This window comes from Carassius carassius, chromosome 2, assembly GCF_963082965.1.
Source record: "Carassius carassius chromosome 2, fCarCar2.1, whole genome shotgun sequence".
In the NCBI taxonomy this organism is placed as follows: Eukaryota; Metazoa; Chordata; class Actinopteri; order Cypriniformes; family Cyprinidae; genus Carassius; species Carassius carassius.
In genome coordinates, this window is record NC_081756.1 from 25,980,376 (window position 1) to 25,999,696 (window position 19,321).

Here is a 19,321-nt window from a genome sequence, read left to right on the forward strand (position 1 = left end):
ATCTTGAATCAATGTTTACATCATAACACCTGCAGTGTTGGATGACTGATGATCCAAATCTACGTTTGACTATTCAAAAGAACATCAGTTCGCAATAAAACATACATGAAATCTAAAATCTGTTACTCTGTTGTTGTCTATTATTTTGGAATAAATGAAAAAATGCTTAAAAACATAAGATACAGCATTGTTTTTTGTTTTTTTTGATAGTGTAACTAATGTTTATTTATTTAACCTGAAAAATGTGTCAACATTAAACGGTTAGTTCACCCAAAAATGAAAATTAGGCTGCGTTTTTCTCACCCCCGAGGCATCCTAGGTGTATAGGACTTTCTTCTTTCAGTCAAATCCAGTCTGAGTTATATAAAAAAGTTGTCTTTGATCTTTCAAGCTCTATCATTGCACTCAGCGGGTGTTGCAGTGCATCATTCCAAAAGAAGTTTAATAAAAAGCATCCTTCCATAATAAAAAAAAGTGTCTCACACTGCTCAGGGGGGTGAACAAAGGTCTTCTGTGGCAACTGATGTGATTTTGTAAGAAATATATCCACATTCAAAACATAATAATAACTTTAATCTAGCTTGGGCTCACTGTTGTACACGGAAACAGTTCCGGGGGATGACATATGAGGTCAGCTTTGCGCATGCTCCGCTCAGAAGTGACGCACATGGAGAAGCAGCAGAGAGTTCAAAACAAAACAACGGTCACTAATTGGAAATACAAAAAGATTTGTAAAGAAGAATGTCAGAGGATTTCCATATAAGCCAAGAGTGAGGAAAAAGTAAGGAAGGAAACTTTGCTCCTTTTGATCCTGTAAACATACGTTGGTTTTCACGAGACTCGGCGCATGCACAGCGCTGAACTCCATACGTCATGCTCCCAGAATGACTGCAGTGATAGAGCTTGAAAGATCAAAGACAATTTTTTATATAATTCTTAAAGAAGAAAGTCATATACACCTTAGATGCCTCGGGGATGAGTAATTTTCATTTTTGGCTGATCTAACCCTTTAACTGTAACTAGAATTTGCACTAGATAAAAACAAAATTAAAAATTTAAATTCAATTGGCATTCAAGTACCGACCAATGCCATCAGATGCCGATGGGGTAACACTGATCAGACAAAACCTGACGATATGTCTGTTGCCATTCATCAGCATCTGTTGGTGAACTATACATTGTTTATTCAGTGCTCATACTCAAGTCTCTAATGCCATGAATTCCTTTGACACCCTAGAAGACAGAATGGACTTTTCATAATTTAAATGTATTGGTTGATAAACCTACATTATGTTCATGTGCTTCATCTGGAAGTAATTCAGTATATAATAGTCTTCGAGTTAAAGTTAAGCTCGCCATCATCGGCACACACTGGATCAAATGCATGATCATCATCTATATGTCTGGTAGCTGAATCACCCAAAAAGCAGTGAAATGGAAAATTGAATTAGAATGAAGAGAGGGTGGGTAGTGTAGCAATATTTCTATATGTGTGTGTATGTGTGTGAAGGTTTGATTAAAATTACTACCAAAACTACCTAAACTTAAGCAATAGACAAACGGTTTTGAAAATATCTGCAAATTTAGTAGTTTTTTAGTATTATTTTTTTGTTCCTTGCTATTTAAAAGGCTCAAAAATTATGCAAATCACATTTTGATTAACGTTTACTGATGTCTACAGGCTTGTGTAAAGAGTTGGGGTCACCTCTGTATAAAACACTGTCCTTTCTAATAGAGTGATACCAATGTGTTTGTGTTTGTGGGTGTATATATGGCTTTTTGTGTGTCACCTCTCTAGATGAATGTGTACGGTAGGGGAAAATCTCTCTGATAAAGTGAATGTGTGTGTGCAGCTGAGGAAATATCTGTCTGACCTGGCTGAAACCTACATCGCTGGATTATTAATACATTAAAGAGCAGTTAAACTTTAAGACAGGAAATTCTTGTTCAGCTTGTTCAGTGCAGGCAGTTTTTCTCTTCCTGTGGGTGATTACATTTCTTGCTCATGGGGTGTCACAAAAGCCCTCAGTAGCATTCTGATAATGCCTGGAGATATGCATGTCTGTGCTTATGCATCTTAAACAGTGTCACCTGATGAGTCTCCAGACACTAATTAGTGAAAGAGAGGCGAGACCCACACAGGCTATTACCACTCTCAATCACTCCACCTCATTCTCAACTCTCTCCTTCACCTCTTTCTCATAACAGACAGACAGACACAATTATGCAAATTCTGCCCTTTCTCAGCAGACAGACACAAACAAACAAACACAGACACACATATGCGCAGAAAGAATAAGCTGTTATGGAAAATCATGAGATTCTATTCATGATGTCCTGACAGCAAACACATCCTCTCCTCCTGTTCTCTCCCACGTTCACTCATTGTCCAACTCCAGGCATATTTATCTGCTAAATTTGTCTTGTTTGGTTCTGCTGGGCTCACTGTTGGCACACCAGACAAACAGACAGCTTGAGAGGGGAGGAGGATGGAGCTGTGAGATCATCCCAGAGGTAATTGACTGTCAGAACAAACATACTCCCAGTTTTCTGATGGGCTGAATAGCACCTGCCAATTTTAGTCATCAACTCAAATAAAAAAAAATACATTACACTTGGAATACACAATGCTACTTGTTAATTGGTGTTATATGCCACGTTCACTCACTGGGGATCTGCTGAATCTTATGAACCACCACAAAGGCATCAGACAGTCCAACCTTCACTGGATGGTTGACAGAACTGATCTTTGCAATCTGCACTGGGACCTGAAATAAAAGCACATCCTAGTCAATTCATCCATCATTGACCTGAGGAGGTGAGGTTAGACAGCTAGATCAAAAGAAGGAAAGCAAGAAAGCAAAAAAGAAAGAAAGAAGGAAGATAGGGAGTGAGCAGAGCAGACATGGGGAGAAGGAGAAGCGTAATTCAGTTAGGAAGTTTGTGGGCTGAATATGATTTGCAATAATCAAATAAATCTCAACAGCATTTACAAGAATCTCTTTTGACTAGAGGGTTACAATATTTCTGTCAGGATTCTGTCACATCAGTCTCAGTTTATTCCTGGTTTTATCTTTTGTGACAGACCCCTGATACTCCTGTCATGTCTTGTTTTCTGCGTGCCCTTTTTCCTTGTTTCATGTTGGAGCGTGGTGTTCAGATCCTGGCACTCATGTCTTGTTAAGTTTCGGTTTTGTGTTGGGGTTCGGACACTCGTGCTTCATGTTCTGTCTTGTTGTGTGAAGAGTGTGATTTCGAGATAACTGGGGCTGTACGCTTTTCTTACCGCATGTGTTGTGGTGTTCTGTGTAGCATGCGGTTCATACTTATATCAGCCATGTGCTTTCATATTATGTTTTGTCTTGTGTAGCACTCGGCTCGGGTTTCCCTCAGTCGGTTTTATGAGTCTTCTCATTAGCTGCGTGTTCATGTCTTGTTTTGTTCAAGCACATGGCTTTTGATGGTTTTGCTGGCCATGTACTTGTGCTTTTGATTTATGTGAGCACATGGATCTTGTTTTGTTTGTTTCTGTTTGCCATGTGCTCTCATGTCTATTGTCTAACCCCACCAACCTTGTTAGCTGATTATTGGCTCAGTTGCCCCACCTATTTCCCCTCATTAGCCACCTTGTTTGCTTCCCATTATCTCCTTGTGTTGGCAGTCCTGTGCCAGTTTGTTGTTTAATGTTCGCCATTGTGTTTTCTGCCCTGTCCTGCCTCAAGTTGCCAGTTGTGTTTTTGTGTTTTGAGTCCTTGCCTCATCCCTTCCACAAACCCTGACAATTTCTATCTCCAACGCTACATATTTATTTTATAATGTTAAAATCAATTGATTTATTTGATGATTAAAATGGATTCATGCATTTCAAGTATGTCACATTTGATTGTACATGATTTGTGAAACTAATGGAATATCTTAACTGTACTGGTTACATCATTTTGCCATTGCATGGTACAGTACCTCACTATGTCTGTAAGTGGAAAATTGAAAAGAGAGTGACATTGACACAATCATACAAACTCTGATGGAAAGGAAGTAATCACAGAAGAGCCGTGTCACAGACAGGGAGAGAAATAGAAAACAGGATGAAAGACATGGAGGAATAAAAAAAAAAAATCTATCAGACCTCTTTGTAAGCAAAGACAATTCGCCCATCACTGTGTAATGTAGCCTGGAAGGTGAAACTTCCTTGATTAAAAGAATCCTGGAGATGGACATGATCCCACTGGACAACCAAAGCAGTTCCTATGAAACATATACACATTTAAATAATATTTTAAATGTAATATTTTATACATCTTTTATACATTATGTTTAGCAAGCAAGCACGCAATTTTATTTATATAGCATATTTCCTAAACAACAGTCACTGCCCCAAAGTGCTTTACAAAAATAACAAGATTAAAATCATACAACAAAACAAACATACCTTCTTCAAAAGCTAAAGAAAACAAATAACGTTTTTAGAAAAGACTTAAAAATTATAATCGATGGAGCTGACCTCACATGGAAAGGGAGTGTTACAAACACGCCAGGTTCCACCTCCACACAATCACAACGCACACCCTCACTGTAGTTCTAAATAACATCCACCTGATCCTCATCACCAGCCTATCACTGCAGCACCATAAAAGCCACACACGCACTCAAACATTGTCCAGTCACGTTCGTGACAAGATCATTCCTGTATGCTTACTATAAGGACTAACTCCTCTTCTACTCTCTCCAGCGATTCCCTCCGAAGACCCAGTTCCCCAAGTGTGCGTGGCTCACTGTCCCTCCAAGAAGTCTTCACCCTACCTTCACGGATCCATCCTCAATGTCACTAATCACTACCTGCTCCTCTGCCTTTGTCTGTGTACAATAAACATCTTCATTCTGTTACTCCTTAGCTTCCAGAGTGATCCGTAACAGGGAGACTATTGCAGAGTTTGGGACCTACCACAGAAAAAGCACGATCTCCTTTTGATTTTAAATTACAACAAGGGACCTTTAAAAGCCGTTGATCGGTGGACCTAAGGACTCTAGAAGGAGAGTAAGGAACAATAAGATCACTGATGTACTGGGGGGCAAGGCCTGACAGGGCCTTGTAGACAAACAGGAGAATTTTAAAAACAATCCTGAATTTGACCGGAAGCCAATGTAAGGATTTCTAAATCCTTACTGGATAAATAATGCTTTACTTTAGCAATTGATCTCAGGTTAAAAAAGCTACCTTTAACAAAGGCACTAATCTGTTTTGTAAAGTTAAGTGATGAGTCCATTATAACCCCCAAACTCTTTACATGATTCGCAGTCTTTAGTGATAAGGAGCCTAAATGATTAGGAAAGGTAGGTGAGACGGGGGAGCCTACAATCAAAACCTCAGTTTTACTCTTATTCAGTTGGAGGAAGTTGCTAGATAGCCAGAGGTTAATGTCACTGTAACATTCCTGTGCTTTATGAACAGGTTTTATCTAAGCTCACCTGAAATTAAAACTGGAAATCGTCTGCATAACAGTGATATGAAATACCATACTTCCAAAAATGGTGCCTAGAGGAAGCATGTAAAGAGAAAACCGCAACGGTCCCAAACTCGACCCCTGAGGGACACCACAAACTAAAGGGGCCAATGTGGAAGAGAAGTCTCCCAGATTCACAGCAACTGTCCTGTCCTTTTAATATGATGCAAACCACTGTAGAGCTATACCCTGAACACCAACCCAACACTCCAGACGATTAAGAAGAATTTCATGGTCTATCGTATCAAAGGCAGCACTCAGATCCAACAAAACCAGAACAACATGTGATCCAGAGTCCAACGATAATAATATATCATCAGTAACCTTGAGCAGTGCAGATTCTGTGCTGTGACAGGTCCTGAAACCAGACTGGAATGTATCTTAAATATCATGAGTATTCAGATATGAATATAGCTGTGAATAAACCACTTTCTCTAATATCTTGAAAATAATTGGCAATTTAGAAATCGGCCTATAGTTGTTAAAGACTGTATGATTCAAGATAGGTTTTTTTTAACAAGGGATGAAGAATTGCATATTTGAAACTGTTAGGTACTACTCCACTCATCAAAGAACTGTTAATTATAGCTGTTAGGCTAGAACTCACGGTAGAAAAAACATCTTTAAAAAGAGGAGTAGGTAGTTTAATACTTATATTCTCTACTAATAACAGTTTCAGTTTCTGATCCTGTATGCCTCTGTAAATAAGAGCATCTTGAAAACAACATGGTCTTTAAAGTGACACATTTGATTTATGGCAAGTCAAGGTACAGTGTTTTTGATGGGTGTGTGCATGTGAACTTAGCTCGGTCTGACCAATATCTGTACCAATATATTTTTCCATTGTATATTTCTGTCAGACAGGACACCCTCAGTCTCTCTCGCTCACACACACACACACACACACACACACACACACACACACACACACACACACACACACACACAGTCCAGTGCATCTGTCTCTTACCATTGTCAAAATAGATGACAGTTGAATTTCTGGAGAGGCTGGGGTCAAAGTTTGCCATAAGTGGAGCGATATATTGTGTGGCTGTCAACATTCGGTGAACCACATCACCTGTGTAGATGAACCCTGAAAACACAACACAACCACACACAATCTATAAACCTTTACAATACAAATTCACAATATAAAATAATATTAAAAATGCATTTAAAATGTAATCTTCAAGCTGAAAATAAGATAAAACTACTCATTTTGTTCATAAAAACTTTTTTTTTTTGGCACCAAAGCATGAACATGTGCTTGTCTTTCTACACTTAATCTCGGTGGTCTCCTCCTTTCTCATCTATGCATCCTGGCAAACAGCCCTGGTCTGCCTCCAAAGTGATTAATACTCTAATTAGCCATATAAATGCCTCCTTCCATCCCACTCACAGAAAATAGAGAGGACCTTCCACACATACATAATCTAAAATGTGTCTTCAACATTTGTGTGCAAATCTTACCACAGGAATTCAGCTAACCTGGACTATACAGACCAACTTACCCTGTAAACACAGAGCACTTAAAAACTCATATTCAATTTAATAAAAAGAAAATAATTAAGACAAAACCAGGACTCATATTATTTGACAATGCAAGAAAATTAAAAAGAAAAACAAATCTTCAAAATCGATTTAATATAGCAATGTGCACACTTATTTTTCCTTACTTGTCCCTAATTCTAAAGCCCAACCCTACACCTACCCCTAACCATATTGAACTTGCTGATCAGCATAGGTGTCCTCAAAGGTCCAAGAAGGGAGCCACATGGTAACAATTTGAGGAGCAATCGAATTTTGTGGTCAATCTGCCAGCCCATCCGATCAACGTGAGGACACCACATCAAATTTCAAGTATAAGCCTATTAAAACCCTATTAGGGTATTTTTTTGCCATATGTACGTAAAATAAGCCTCTTCCAGTTGATTTGAAATGGGAACAGGGAGACAAATATGATCTGAAAAAAAAGCGTATTCAAACAAGTTGGTCACATCGAAAGCTAAATCCACTGTCCTTGATCTCTGGACTCCTGTCCTAGTTACCAAAGCAGTTTTTTCTTTAGCAATTTTGTCGATTTAACCAGACAACAGAGTTAATGCAAATTCATGGGCAGATTCCACTTAATGTAAATTAGACACTCAGATTTTCATGATTTAGCAAGCATTTTCCTGTGCTGTTTATTACCTATTTTTTGCTCCTGAGAAAACATCACTGGGAAATTTATATCACTTGTGTTTCACTGTTTCTAACCACAGAGAGATGACTGATGTGATTATAAGGAGAAATCATATGGTGGTTTTCTCTTTCTATCTTTCACTCACCCTCACTGCTTCATCTGAGACACATTCCAGCAGCCAGTGAGTCACATGAACTACCATCATAATAAAAATCCCCATGCCCAGATATCAGGAACCTCTCACAGCTGATAAACACAGCCTGATCCACTAGAACAAAGTGACTCACAGTCAAGCTAATATGCCTACAAGCAAGAACCAATCAATTATATATTCCTCTTTAAGCTCATACAGATCATATGTTCTGCTTTAGCCATATAATACTCATATCGCATGGAGGCAGGAAGATGATCTCTTATAGCCTCATCATTGGTTGTGCTGCACACATCACATGCAGGAGGACAGCTTACTTACCACCAGTTGCAACAGTGATCTCTCGCAATAAATGCCCATAAAATGGAAAATCAAAGGAGAGATTGACCCGCTGAGGATGAAAACAAGACAGAGTTTAGCTTGCAATCATAAAACGATATAAACAATAAGCAGAATAAATTTGACTTCTGTCCTAAATATATGGTATGTTCGTCTGCTTTGGTTTCTTTTGTTTGGAAAGTGGGATGTGTGGATATCTCAGTCTGTTCCAGTAATGGGATGGCGACCAGTGTTGGGGAGTAACTAGTTACATGTAACGGCGTTACGTAATTTAATTACAAAATTATTGTAACTGTAATTAGTTACAGTTACTACGAAAAAATGAGTAATTAAATTACAGTTACTTATGAAATTTTTAACGATTACAAAGGGGATTACATTTAAATATTTACACACATCCACATACAGATTTAACTGATTTCTTTCCCAAATTGCACTGACTATTCTGAGACATACCGCCCTAATAATTTCCGGGATGTGGAAACACAGTCTGGTTCGTAGAATCCAGTCATAAAAACGGAATGCCTAACGCGGACGAATATGCCACATTTTGGATGACTAAATCAAAAGTAGGTCAGTACACTTGAATCAAAACATGACATGGACTAGTGTCTGTGAATATTAAGCCCCAAAAATGCAATATATGACTTGCACATTCTGCGTGTCTGTGGAAATCAGGCGCGGACTGGACACCGGGAGAACCGGGACAATTCCCGGTGGCCTGGCAGCCGATTTGCCCCACTATTTAATATCATTATTGTATAATTGCCTGCCGAATGTACTAAAGCGATCATTTGCGAATCCGCCAATTGATAATTAAATCTCTAATAAGTCATGAAGTGTTAGTCATGACTCGCGCGCTCTCCGCGCCTCCGCCAAACGGTTTGGATCAGACTCCGAGTAATCAATGCGAGAGAGAGAGAGAGAGAGAGAGAAAGAGAGAGAGAGATGAAGAGAGAGAGAGAGAGAGACAGAGAGAGAATAGAGTGGACTGCTGGAGCAGAGAAGCAGAACTACTGTTCAGGGTTTCAGGTCAGTTTCATCTGTAAAGATGCTTTTTTGTCTTTGTTTTTTTATTTATTTAATCAAGCAGCAGCACGTTGCTCATCAGTCATCACTCAAAATACAATATAAAGGACATCATTATTATCTGTTGTAATGTTACAGTAGGAATTTAGCTGAAAAAAAATTAAGATTTTTTTTATAGGTTTAGGGGAAGCTACGACAGACAACACCACAACCAAATGGTTACTATTGTTTAACTGTGGTAACCAAAAATGTAAAATTATTTTACAAATGTATTTATTTAAAAATAAATACAAATCCATTTAAAAAAACAACAAAAAAACAAAACAAGGTTATTTTACTTTTATAAAAGCATGGTAATTTTTTGTTAGGGAAAAACATGACTCGTGTACAGTATTAGGATTTTTCTATAAAGATATTGTAGTATTGTAGAGTATTGTATTGTAAAGTATAGTTTTGTTCAATCTTGAGTATTAAAGTCATGAGAGAGATGCATAACAGGGCAAAATAAAGAGACTGAAGAGAAAAATGGAAGTGAAGGTGCAGTTCAGGAGAGAACTTTTAATTATTTTGCATGTCCCCAAATTAAAGATTTAAACATTTTTTTTATCTCAGGTCCATACCAAAAATAGTTTTGTCCATGAATTTGTTTGTATGAGTTTGAATTTTCCAGTCTGAATTTTTTTCCCAGTCCGCCCCTCCTGTAAATTAATGGCAAAGACATGGCTTCATTTTCTACACACAGGCCTACTGAAGCTCGCAGTGTTTTCAACCTCTGCTGCCTCAATATAGGAGTACACGAGCTCATAAACATAATTTCTAGAACTGCTCTGTGTCACTTAATGTGCATTTTACTTATTTTGAGAAAACTATCATCATATACAAAGAGACAGCAGTTTCAAAAAAACACCAATGTTTCAGGAGTTTATTACACAGAATACGTCACATGCTTATTAGATAAATGTATTTAAGTTGATGTATATGCTTTCATTTATTATTCTTTAATTTTCACAAATTTAGAAAAGTAATCAAAAAGTACTCAAAAGTAATTAGTTACATTACTTTAATAAAGTAATTGAAAAAGTTACACTACTATTACATTTTAAACAGGGTAACTTGTAATCTCTAACCTATTACATTTCCAAAGTAACCTTCCCAACACTGATGGCGACACACCAAATCCCGATCCCATTTCAGAGAAATGGGGCATTTGAGGATCAACACTTGGTCTGTTACTTTCATAATCCACACAAAGAGACAAAACCAGCTGTTTACGTTTTTATTTTTATTTGAAAATGAACGTGAACAGTAATTGTTCTTAAATGTAGTAATTTCATATAATTGGCATCTCAGAAGATTTCAGAAATCTACTGCTTTCTATTTGTGAGTGAGTGAAGAATGAATGAATGAATACTGTCTTACCGCTGCTTGTCGGTGTGTATTGGACAGGATGCCATGAATCTTCACATTCTCCTTGTGCATTAGATCGATATTTACCCATAAATTTTTGCTCATAGGGTCACTGGGGCCATAAGTCCTTGAAGCGTAGTAGTTATGATCAGTGTCCTCCTGCAGGGAAATATGAAACAGCCAGTCCGGTTAAAGGACACAATACTTAATTTCAAGAAAATCATCCAGGTCTGGAACTCACTTTTAGGTGAGCTATCGCTTTAATTTACTCAGAAGAAACAGCTCAACACAATCCATATTTGTTTATGATAGGCTTTTAACAATCAAGGGCCACAAGCCCATTCTGATTTTCACATCACAAACAAATAATTTTACCAACTGAGATTTGATTGGCAGCACCTGTATAGGTGTCTAGCCTCTGCCTGGAAAATATGATAACAAAACTGCAAAAGGGTCAAAAAGGGTCAGTCATTTCATCAGCTGGGTGACAGAAAGATTTGAGAAAGTGATGATGGTCATGAAAAATGAGGCATATACGTGTTTCGATAAGTGTGTATTTATGTGTGGGGGGTACACATATTGCAATGAGATATTGATGGTATATCTTTTTTTTTTAAAGTGGCTAAGAACGTTGTCATTTTCCTGTCATAATAAAAATGTAAAAAAAAAAAATTACAACTTGAGTTCCCATATGGACACATGGTCTGTGAGTAGAAGACATGATGCATGACAAACAAACAATCCAAAAGAAGAACCAATGGACATGACACTTAGAGCATTAATGAAATCATCCTGGCTTAAACTGTTATTGTTTACTCTCTGTAAAACCTTAGGAATAAAACTGATCAAAAATGTCTGCACTGTCTTATCAAACACTCTGGTGCTGAAGAATTTCACATGGAATTATATAAATAATACAATTCTCATAAAGAAAGAAATGTGTCAGAGTTAAAGAGAGGTGAATATAAGGTACGTAATCTTTGACAGTTTAATCTATTAAAGTGCAAAAGCAGAGCGGCACAGGCTGAAACTAAAGCCTAAAAGCCTAAATTAAAGCCTGAGGCCATGTCATAAAAAAGCAACAGAAATTCAAGCCTTTGAAACTCACAAAATAAAAAATGACAGAAGCACTTTGTTGTGAGTGAAATAAATGATGCACCTACTGTATGTGTATGAATGTTTTATACAGGAATGAGTTTGAATACGAATTGTATTGAGGCCTGGGACACTAAGGATGATAAATAAAGAGATGTAGTTCTAAAAAATTGTTCTCAATATTAAAGAATCCACACCACAGCTACAACGATGAAGGCACAGAGAAACAATATCGTTGGAATCACTTTCAGATTTTTTTTCCAGCCGATGAATGATAAAAACATTGACACCCAATCAGAAATAATCCTGTTATAATGAGCTTGAGAGTTTGAAGTGGTAGATGAGTGTGCGCTTAGAATAACCCTAAGCCTCTGATGTGGATGCTAATATAGTTATCTTTGTAGTTATTGTTCTTGTTGCGAATGGACCTTAAAGCTCCATCGCACAGACCTTGTAAAACAACTTCAAAGTGTGACGGTGGGTGAAAGGACAGTCTGGAAGCAAATGCAAGTTTACTGATTTAATGAGAAGATATAAAGTGAGTACATAAACAAACAATGATGATGAGACAGCGACACTCCGAGGGGATGGTGAAGAGGTGAGGAATCCAGCTGATGGCGGAGAGAAGGTGAGTAATCCGGATGATGACGGCGTGAAGCAGCAGAAGAGGATGGCACAGGATCTGCGGGGAATAGAGCCAAAGGTAAGTGTCCGTGGCTGAATGAATGTGCGGAGAGAGGATGAGGTTCTAGGGAAACACAGACATCCAAACGCAAACGACACTGAGAGCCAACGAACAGGGGAACCACATCAAACATTAGACAACGATCTCACAAACACAAGACGTGAGACAAGCCATTATATAGTGGATGAGTAATGAGTGACAGCTGTTGCTGATACAATTAACGGAGATGCCCACAACTAATCAGTGCAGACGCGGAACACACAGAATTCACCACAAAGTGTAAACACCCCGAGATCACGGTTTACCAACCGTGACAGTACCCCCCCCCCTCTAAGAACTCCTCCTGGAGTTCCCAGAAGGGCCTACCTGCTGATTGTAGTCATCAATAAGGGAGTGATCCAATATGTCCCTAGCAGGTTCCCAACTCCTCTCCTCCGGACCGTAACCTTCCCAGTCCACCAGATACTGGAATCCTCGTCCCCTCCGTCTCGAGTCCAGAATACGATTAACCGAATATGTCCGTTCCCCATCTACGAGACGCGGCGGCGGGGGAACCGGAGTAGGCGGATTAATACGTGCATAAAACACGGGTTTAATTTTGGACACTTGAAAGGTGGGGTGTATCCTCTTGTACGCAGGAGGTAGTTTGAGGCGGACTGTCACCGGACTAATGATTTTGGTGATAGTGAACGGGCCGATAAATTTGGGAGCTAATTTATTAGAAACGGATCGCAGAGGAATGTTACTGGTAGAAAGCCACACTTTTTGACCCACAACGTAGACGGGAGGCTTTGACCGGTGGCGATCGGCCTTAGTGCGCTCCCTCACCCGGAGCATAGTCTCGCGGGCTCTGGTCCAGGTGCGGTGACACCTCTGGACAAACCCTACACTACACTGAAACGGAGAGAGGCCCGTAGCTTACACTGGCAACGAATTGTGGGTGTACTCCACCATAGAGAGTAGTTGACTCCAGGAAGAAGGATTCTTGGAGACCAAACATCGCAACGTCCTCGCTCAGATTGCCCGTTGCTTTGGGGATGATAACCCGACGACAAACTGACGCCCCTAACAATTTGCAAAACTCTTTCCAAAACTTGGATATAAACGGAGATCCCCTGTCCGAAACCACGTCTACCGGGAGGCCATTGTCTAACCAACCCATTAGTTCTACTTATCCCTGGGTGACAAGCCACGTTAGAACAATGACCCCACTGGACAACTTCGAACCTTAACTCCTCCGGCACAAATAAACGGTTCGGTGGGCAACCGGATGGAGGCGTTACCCCTTCTAAGGCCGTCTTGACCTTCGACTCGACCTCCCATACGAGTGCTGAGACCACTAATCTCTCAGGCAAAATACACTCGGGAGTAACGGGACGGGTGGAGGGATCAAAAAGACGTGACAAAGAATCTGGGTTGACGTTTTTGGAACCCGGGCGGTACGATAGGGTAAATTCAAAATGACCGAAAAAAAGTGCCCACCGAGCCTGCCTGGAATTGAGTCTTTTGGCAGTTCTGATGTATTCTAAATTCTTGTGATCGGTCCAAACAATAAAGGGAACCCCTGAACCCTCCAACCAGTGGCGCCACTCCTCTAAAGCTAATTTGACCGCCAACAACTCTCTATTGCCAATGTCATAATTTGTTCGGCAGGAGATAGTCGATGTGAAAAAAACGCGCAAGGGTGTACCTTATCGTCCGAAGCAGCACGTTGGGACAACACTGCTCCTACCCCCACCTCTGATGCGTCGACCTCCACCACGAACTGCCGTGTAGGATCAGGGGCCACAAGGATGGGAGCCGAAACGAAGCGGTTCTTGAGGTTAGTGAACGCAGCCTCAGCTGTGTCCGACCACCTGAACGGAGTACTGGGGGAGGTCAAGGCTGTCAGAGGTGAGGCTAGTTGACTGAAATTACGAATGAAATGGCGATAGAAATTGGCGAACCCCAGAAACCGCTGTAGGGCCTTACGGGAGTCTGGAGATGGCCAATCTATGACAGCCTTAACTTTGTCAGGGTCCATACCTATTCCCTCGGACGAAACGATATACCCTAAGAAGGGAACAGACTGTGCATGGAATACGCACTTCTCCGCCTTGACAAAAAGCCCATTCTCTAGTAACCTCTGGAGCACTCGCACATCCTGGAGAGATGAAGAAAAAATCAGTATGTCATCCAGGTAGACATATATAAACTGATCTACCATATCTCTCAACACGTCATTCACGAGTGCTTGGAAAACCCCGGGTGAGTTGGAGAGCCCGAACGGCATCACCAAGTACTCAAACTGCCCTCTAGGGGTGTTAAAGGCGGTTTTCCATTCATCCCCCTTCCTGATGCGGACCAAATGATAAGCATAACATAAATCCAATTTAGTGAATATAGATGCTCCCTGCAACCTCTCGAAAGCTGAAGACATGAGTGGTAAAGGATAAGTATTCTTATTAGTAATGTTGTTCAACTCTCGCTAATCAATACAAGGTCGCAGTGAACCATCCTTCTTACCCACAAAAAAGAACCCCGCCCCCACTGGAGAAGAGGAAGGATGGATGAACCCAGAGGCTAAGGAATCAGAAATATATTTCTCCATGGCCTCCCTCTCAGGAATAGAAAGAGAGTATAACTTGCCCTTAGGCGGAGACTTACCTGACACTAAGTCTATGGCACAGTCGTAGGGACAATGCGGAGGAAAAGAAGCAGCACGGGACTTACTGAACACTTCCTTCAGGTCCAGATACTCATGATGTTGATTCCTCCACCGCAGTCTCACCGGAAGGAGGGTCGATGATGTTGGTGAGGACTTCTCAGCGGAGATCCCACCCAATAATAGCCTCAGATTTACTATCGGGTTGGCTCTTTTACCGGGCATGAGTAAGTGTTATGAGCCGAGCCTCCACAGTACAAGAACAGTCCTTGGGACCACCGCCGTTCCCTCTCCCTCCGGGACAGCCGAGCTCTACCCACCTGCATGGGCTCGTGATCGTCGAAAGAACCGACCGTGTTCTCTCGACTCAAGCGCCCCCTAACAGGAGAGATGGTAGATCTGGATGGACTGGTTTGGCGGCCCAGGCGATTAAACCTTGCGTCAACTCGCAACGCTAGTTCAATTAATCCATTGAGAGTAGGGGGCAGCTCGAGGAGGTAGATCTCCTGCTGAACACGGTCGGATAACCCATGCAGGAATCTATCCCACTGCGCCGCCTCGTTCCACTGGCACACGGCCGCCAGGGTGCGGAACTCGATGGAGTAGTAGGAGACGTAATAAGATCCTTGCCGGAGTTCCGAGAGGTGATGGGCGGCCTCCCTGCCGGTCGCGGCCCGGTCGAAGACTCTCTTCATCTCTTCTGATAGAGCGTGGAACGAGGCACAACACGGGTGTTGACTCTCCCACACCGTCGTCCCCCATAAGGCAGCCTTGCCAGATAATAGTGTGAGCGTGAATGCTACTTTTGACTCTTCAGTAGCGAAAGTGCGGGGCTGTAGGGCGAAATGCATCAAACAGAAAGGTTAGAAAGGTTCTACAAAATGCTGGCTCACCCGCATAGTTCTCCGGCGCCGGAAGTCGCGGCTCTGGCCAGAAGTGGTCCTGGGGAATCTCCCAGGGGACGGATGGCGCAGGCGGTGCGATGGGCGCAGTGGGAGACGTGAGCTGATGGATCTGCTGGGTGAGCTCGGACACCTGTGCCACCAGCGCTTGGACAGCGCGTCTGGTGTTTGAGATGCTCTCCTGCTGCTGATCCATTCTCTTGACACTGTGGTGCATGAAGTCGGTGAGGGTGTTGGTGCTCGCTGCTTCCATGCTGGTGAGATCGTTATGTGACGGTGGGTGAAAGGGCAGTGTGGAAGCAAATGCAAGTTTACTGATTTAATGAGAAGATATAAAGTGAGTACATAAACAAACAATGATGATGAGACAGCGACACTCTGAGGGGATGGTGAAGAGGTGAGGAATCCAGCTGATGGCGGAGAGAAGGTGAGTAATCCAGATGATGACGGCGTGAAGCAGCAGGAGAGGATGGCACAGGATCTGCGAGGAATAGAGCCAAAGGTAAGTGTCCGTGGCTGAGTGAATGTGCGGAGAGAGGATGAGGTTCTAGGGAAACACAGACATCCAAACGCAAACGACACTGAGAGCCAACGAACAGGGGAACCACATCAAACATTAGACAACGATCTCACAAACACAAGACGTGAGACAAGCCATTATATAGTGGATGAGTAATGAGTAACAGCTGTTGCTGATACAATTAACGGAGATGCCCACAACTAATCAGTGCAGACGCGGAACACACAGAATTCACCACAAAGTGTAAACACCCCGAGATCACAGTTTACCAACCGTGACACAAAGGAAACAGCCAGTGGACATTACAGTTAGCAACCACACACTGTATACACACAAAGAGCTTTAACAAAATCTTCATGTGGGAAAACTAATTCAATGCTGTAAACGTGAGCATGATGTTTTTTAGATGCCTAAAATGACCACATACAGTAGATGGACGTGTTCTCATGAGAGTTTAATTAGCCCGGCCACTAAGACCAGCCAACTAAGGTAAAGGTGGATTTTCAGCAGCCATTCCTCCAGTCCTCAGTCTCACATGACCAGTGTTGGGGAGTAACTAGTTACATGTAACGGCGTTACGTAATTTAATTACAAAATTATTGTAACTGTAATTAGTTACAGTTACTACGAAAAAATGAGTAATTAAATTACAGTTACTTATGAAATTTTTAACGATTACAAAGGGGATTACATTTGAATATTTACACGCATCCACATACAGATTTAACTGATTTCTTTCCCAAATTGCACTGACTAATCGCCCTAATAATTTCCGGGATGCGGAAATACAGTCTGGTTCGTAGAATCCAGTCATAAAAACGAAATGCCTAACGCGGACGGAATATGCCACATTTTGGATGACTAAATCAAAAGTAGGTCAGTACACTTGAATCAAAACATGACATGGACTAGTGTCTGTGAATATTAAGCCCCAAAAATGCAATATATGACTTCCACATTCTGCGTGTCTGTGGAAATCAGGCGCGGACTTGACACCGGGAGAACCGGGACAATTCCCGGTGGCCTGGCAGCCGATTTTGCCCCACTATTTAATATCATTATTGTATAATTGCCTGCCGAATGTAATAAAGCGATCATTTGCGAATCCGCCATTTGATAATTAAATCTCTAATAAATCATGAATTGTTAGTCATGACTCGCGCGCTCTCCGCGCCTCCGCCAAACGTTTTGGATCAAACTCAGAGTAATCAATGCGAGAGAGAGAGAGAGAGAGAGAGGGAGAGAGAGAGAGAGAGAGAGAGAGAGAGAGAAAGGGGGGGGGGGCTGCTGGAGCAGAGAAGCAGAACTCCTGTTCAGGGTTTCAGGTCAGTTTCATCTGTAAAGATGCTTTTTTGTCTTTGTTTTTTTATTTATTTAATCAAGCAGCAGCACGTTGCTCATCAGTCATCACTCAAAATACTATATAAAGGACATCATTATTATCTATTGTAATGATACAGTAGTAATTTAGCTGAAAAAAAAATCAGATTTTTTTTATAGGTTTAGGGGGAGCTACGACAGACAACAACACAACCCTTACGAAAATTAACGTTTTAATATTTAACTATAAATCCAGAGAAAATGGTTACTATTGTTTAACTGTGATAACCAAAAATGTAAAATTATTTTACAAATGTATTTATTTAAAAATAAATACAAATCCATTTGCAAAAAAAAAAAAAAAAAAAAAATTACTCAAGGTTATTTTACTTTTATATAGGCTAATAAAAGCATGGTTAATTTTTGTAAGGGAAGAATATGGATTATATATAGGATTTTTCTATAAAGATATTGTAGTATTGTAGAGAGTATTGTATTGTAAAGTATAGTTTTGTTCAATCTTAAGTATTAAAGTCATGAGAGAGATGCATAACAGGGCAAAATAAAGAAACTGAAGAGAAAAATGGAAGTGAAGGTGCAGTTCAGGAGAGAACTTTTAATTATTTTGCAGGTCCCCAAATTAAAGATTTAAAATAGATAAAAAATAGTTTTGTCCATGAATTTGTTTGTATGAGTTTGAATTTTCCAGTCTGATTTTTTTTCCCAGTCCGCCCCTCCTGTAAATTAATGGCAAAGACATGGTTTCATTTACTACACATAGGCCTACTGAAGCTCGCAGTGTTTTCAACCTCTGCCGCCTCAATATAGGAGTACACGAGCACATAAACATAATTTCTAGAACTGCTCTGTGTCACTTCATGTGCATTTTACTTATTTTAAAAATAAATAGTGAAATAGTGAAGTGACATTCAGCCAAGTATGGTGACCCATACTCGGAATTTGTGCTCTGCATTTAACCCATCCGAAATGCACACACACAGAGCAGTGAACACACACACACACACACACACACTGTGAGCACACACCCGGAGCAGTGGGAAGCCATTTATGCTGCGGCGCCCGGGGAGCAGTTGGGGGTTCGATGCCTTGCTCAAGGGCACCTAAGTCGTGGTATTGAAGAGAAAATTTTGAGAAATTTTTGAGAAAACTATCATCATATACAAAGAGACAGCAGTTTAAAAGAAACACCAATGTTTAGGATTTTATTACACAGAATACGTCACATGCTTATTAGATAACTGTATTTAAGTTGATGTATATGCTTTTATTTATTATTCTTTAATTTTCACAAATTTACAAAAGTAATCAAAAAGTACTCAAAAGTAATTAGTTACATTACTTTAATAAAGTAATTGAAAAAGTTACACTACTATTACATTTTAAACAGGGTAACTTGTAATCTGTAACCTATTACATTTCCAAAGTAACCTTCCCAACACTGCACATGACCCTTCAGAAATCATTGATTTGGTTCTCAAGACAAAAAAAATCATAGAGAGAGAGAGGTGTGAAACAGGGCGGGGCC

The 19,321-nt window shown here is 40.5% G+C and overlaps 1 protein-coding gene across 1 annotated transcript in view; it reads right to left on the minus strand.

Moving 5' to 3' along the window:
• The window catches only part of LOC132107592 (plexin domain-containing protein 2-like), a 68,297-nt gene that overhangs the window by 11,807 nt on the left and 37,169 nt on the right, over positions 1-19,321 (minus strand). The window contains exons 3-7 of the mRNA XM_059513701.1: positions 10,622-10,768; positions 8,156-8,225; positions 6,472-6,594; positions 4,127-4,245; positions 2,669-2,768 (exon numbers count right to left, since the gene is read on the minus strand). Of these exons, the coding sequence (XP_059369684.1) occupies positions 2,669-2,768; positions 4,127-4,245; positions 6,472-6,594; positions 8,156-8,225; positions 10,622-10,768 (559 nt within the window). The remainder of the gene's footprint in view (positions 1-2,668; positions 2,769-4,126; positions 4,246-6,471; positions 6,595-8,155; positions 8,226-10,621; positions 10,769-19,321) is intronic.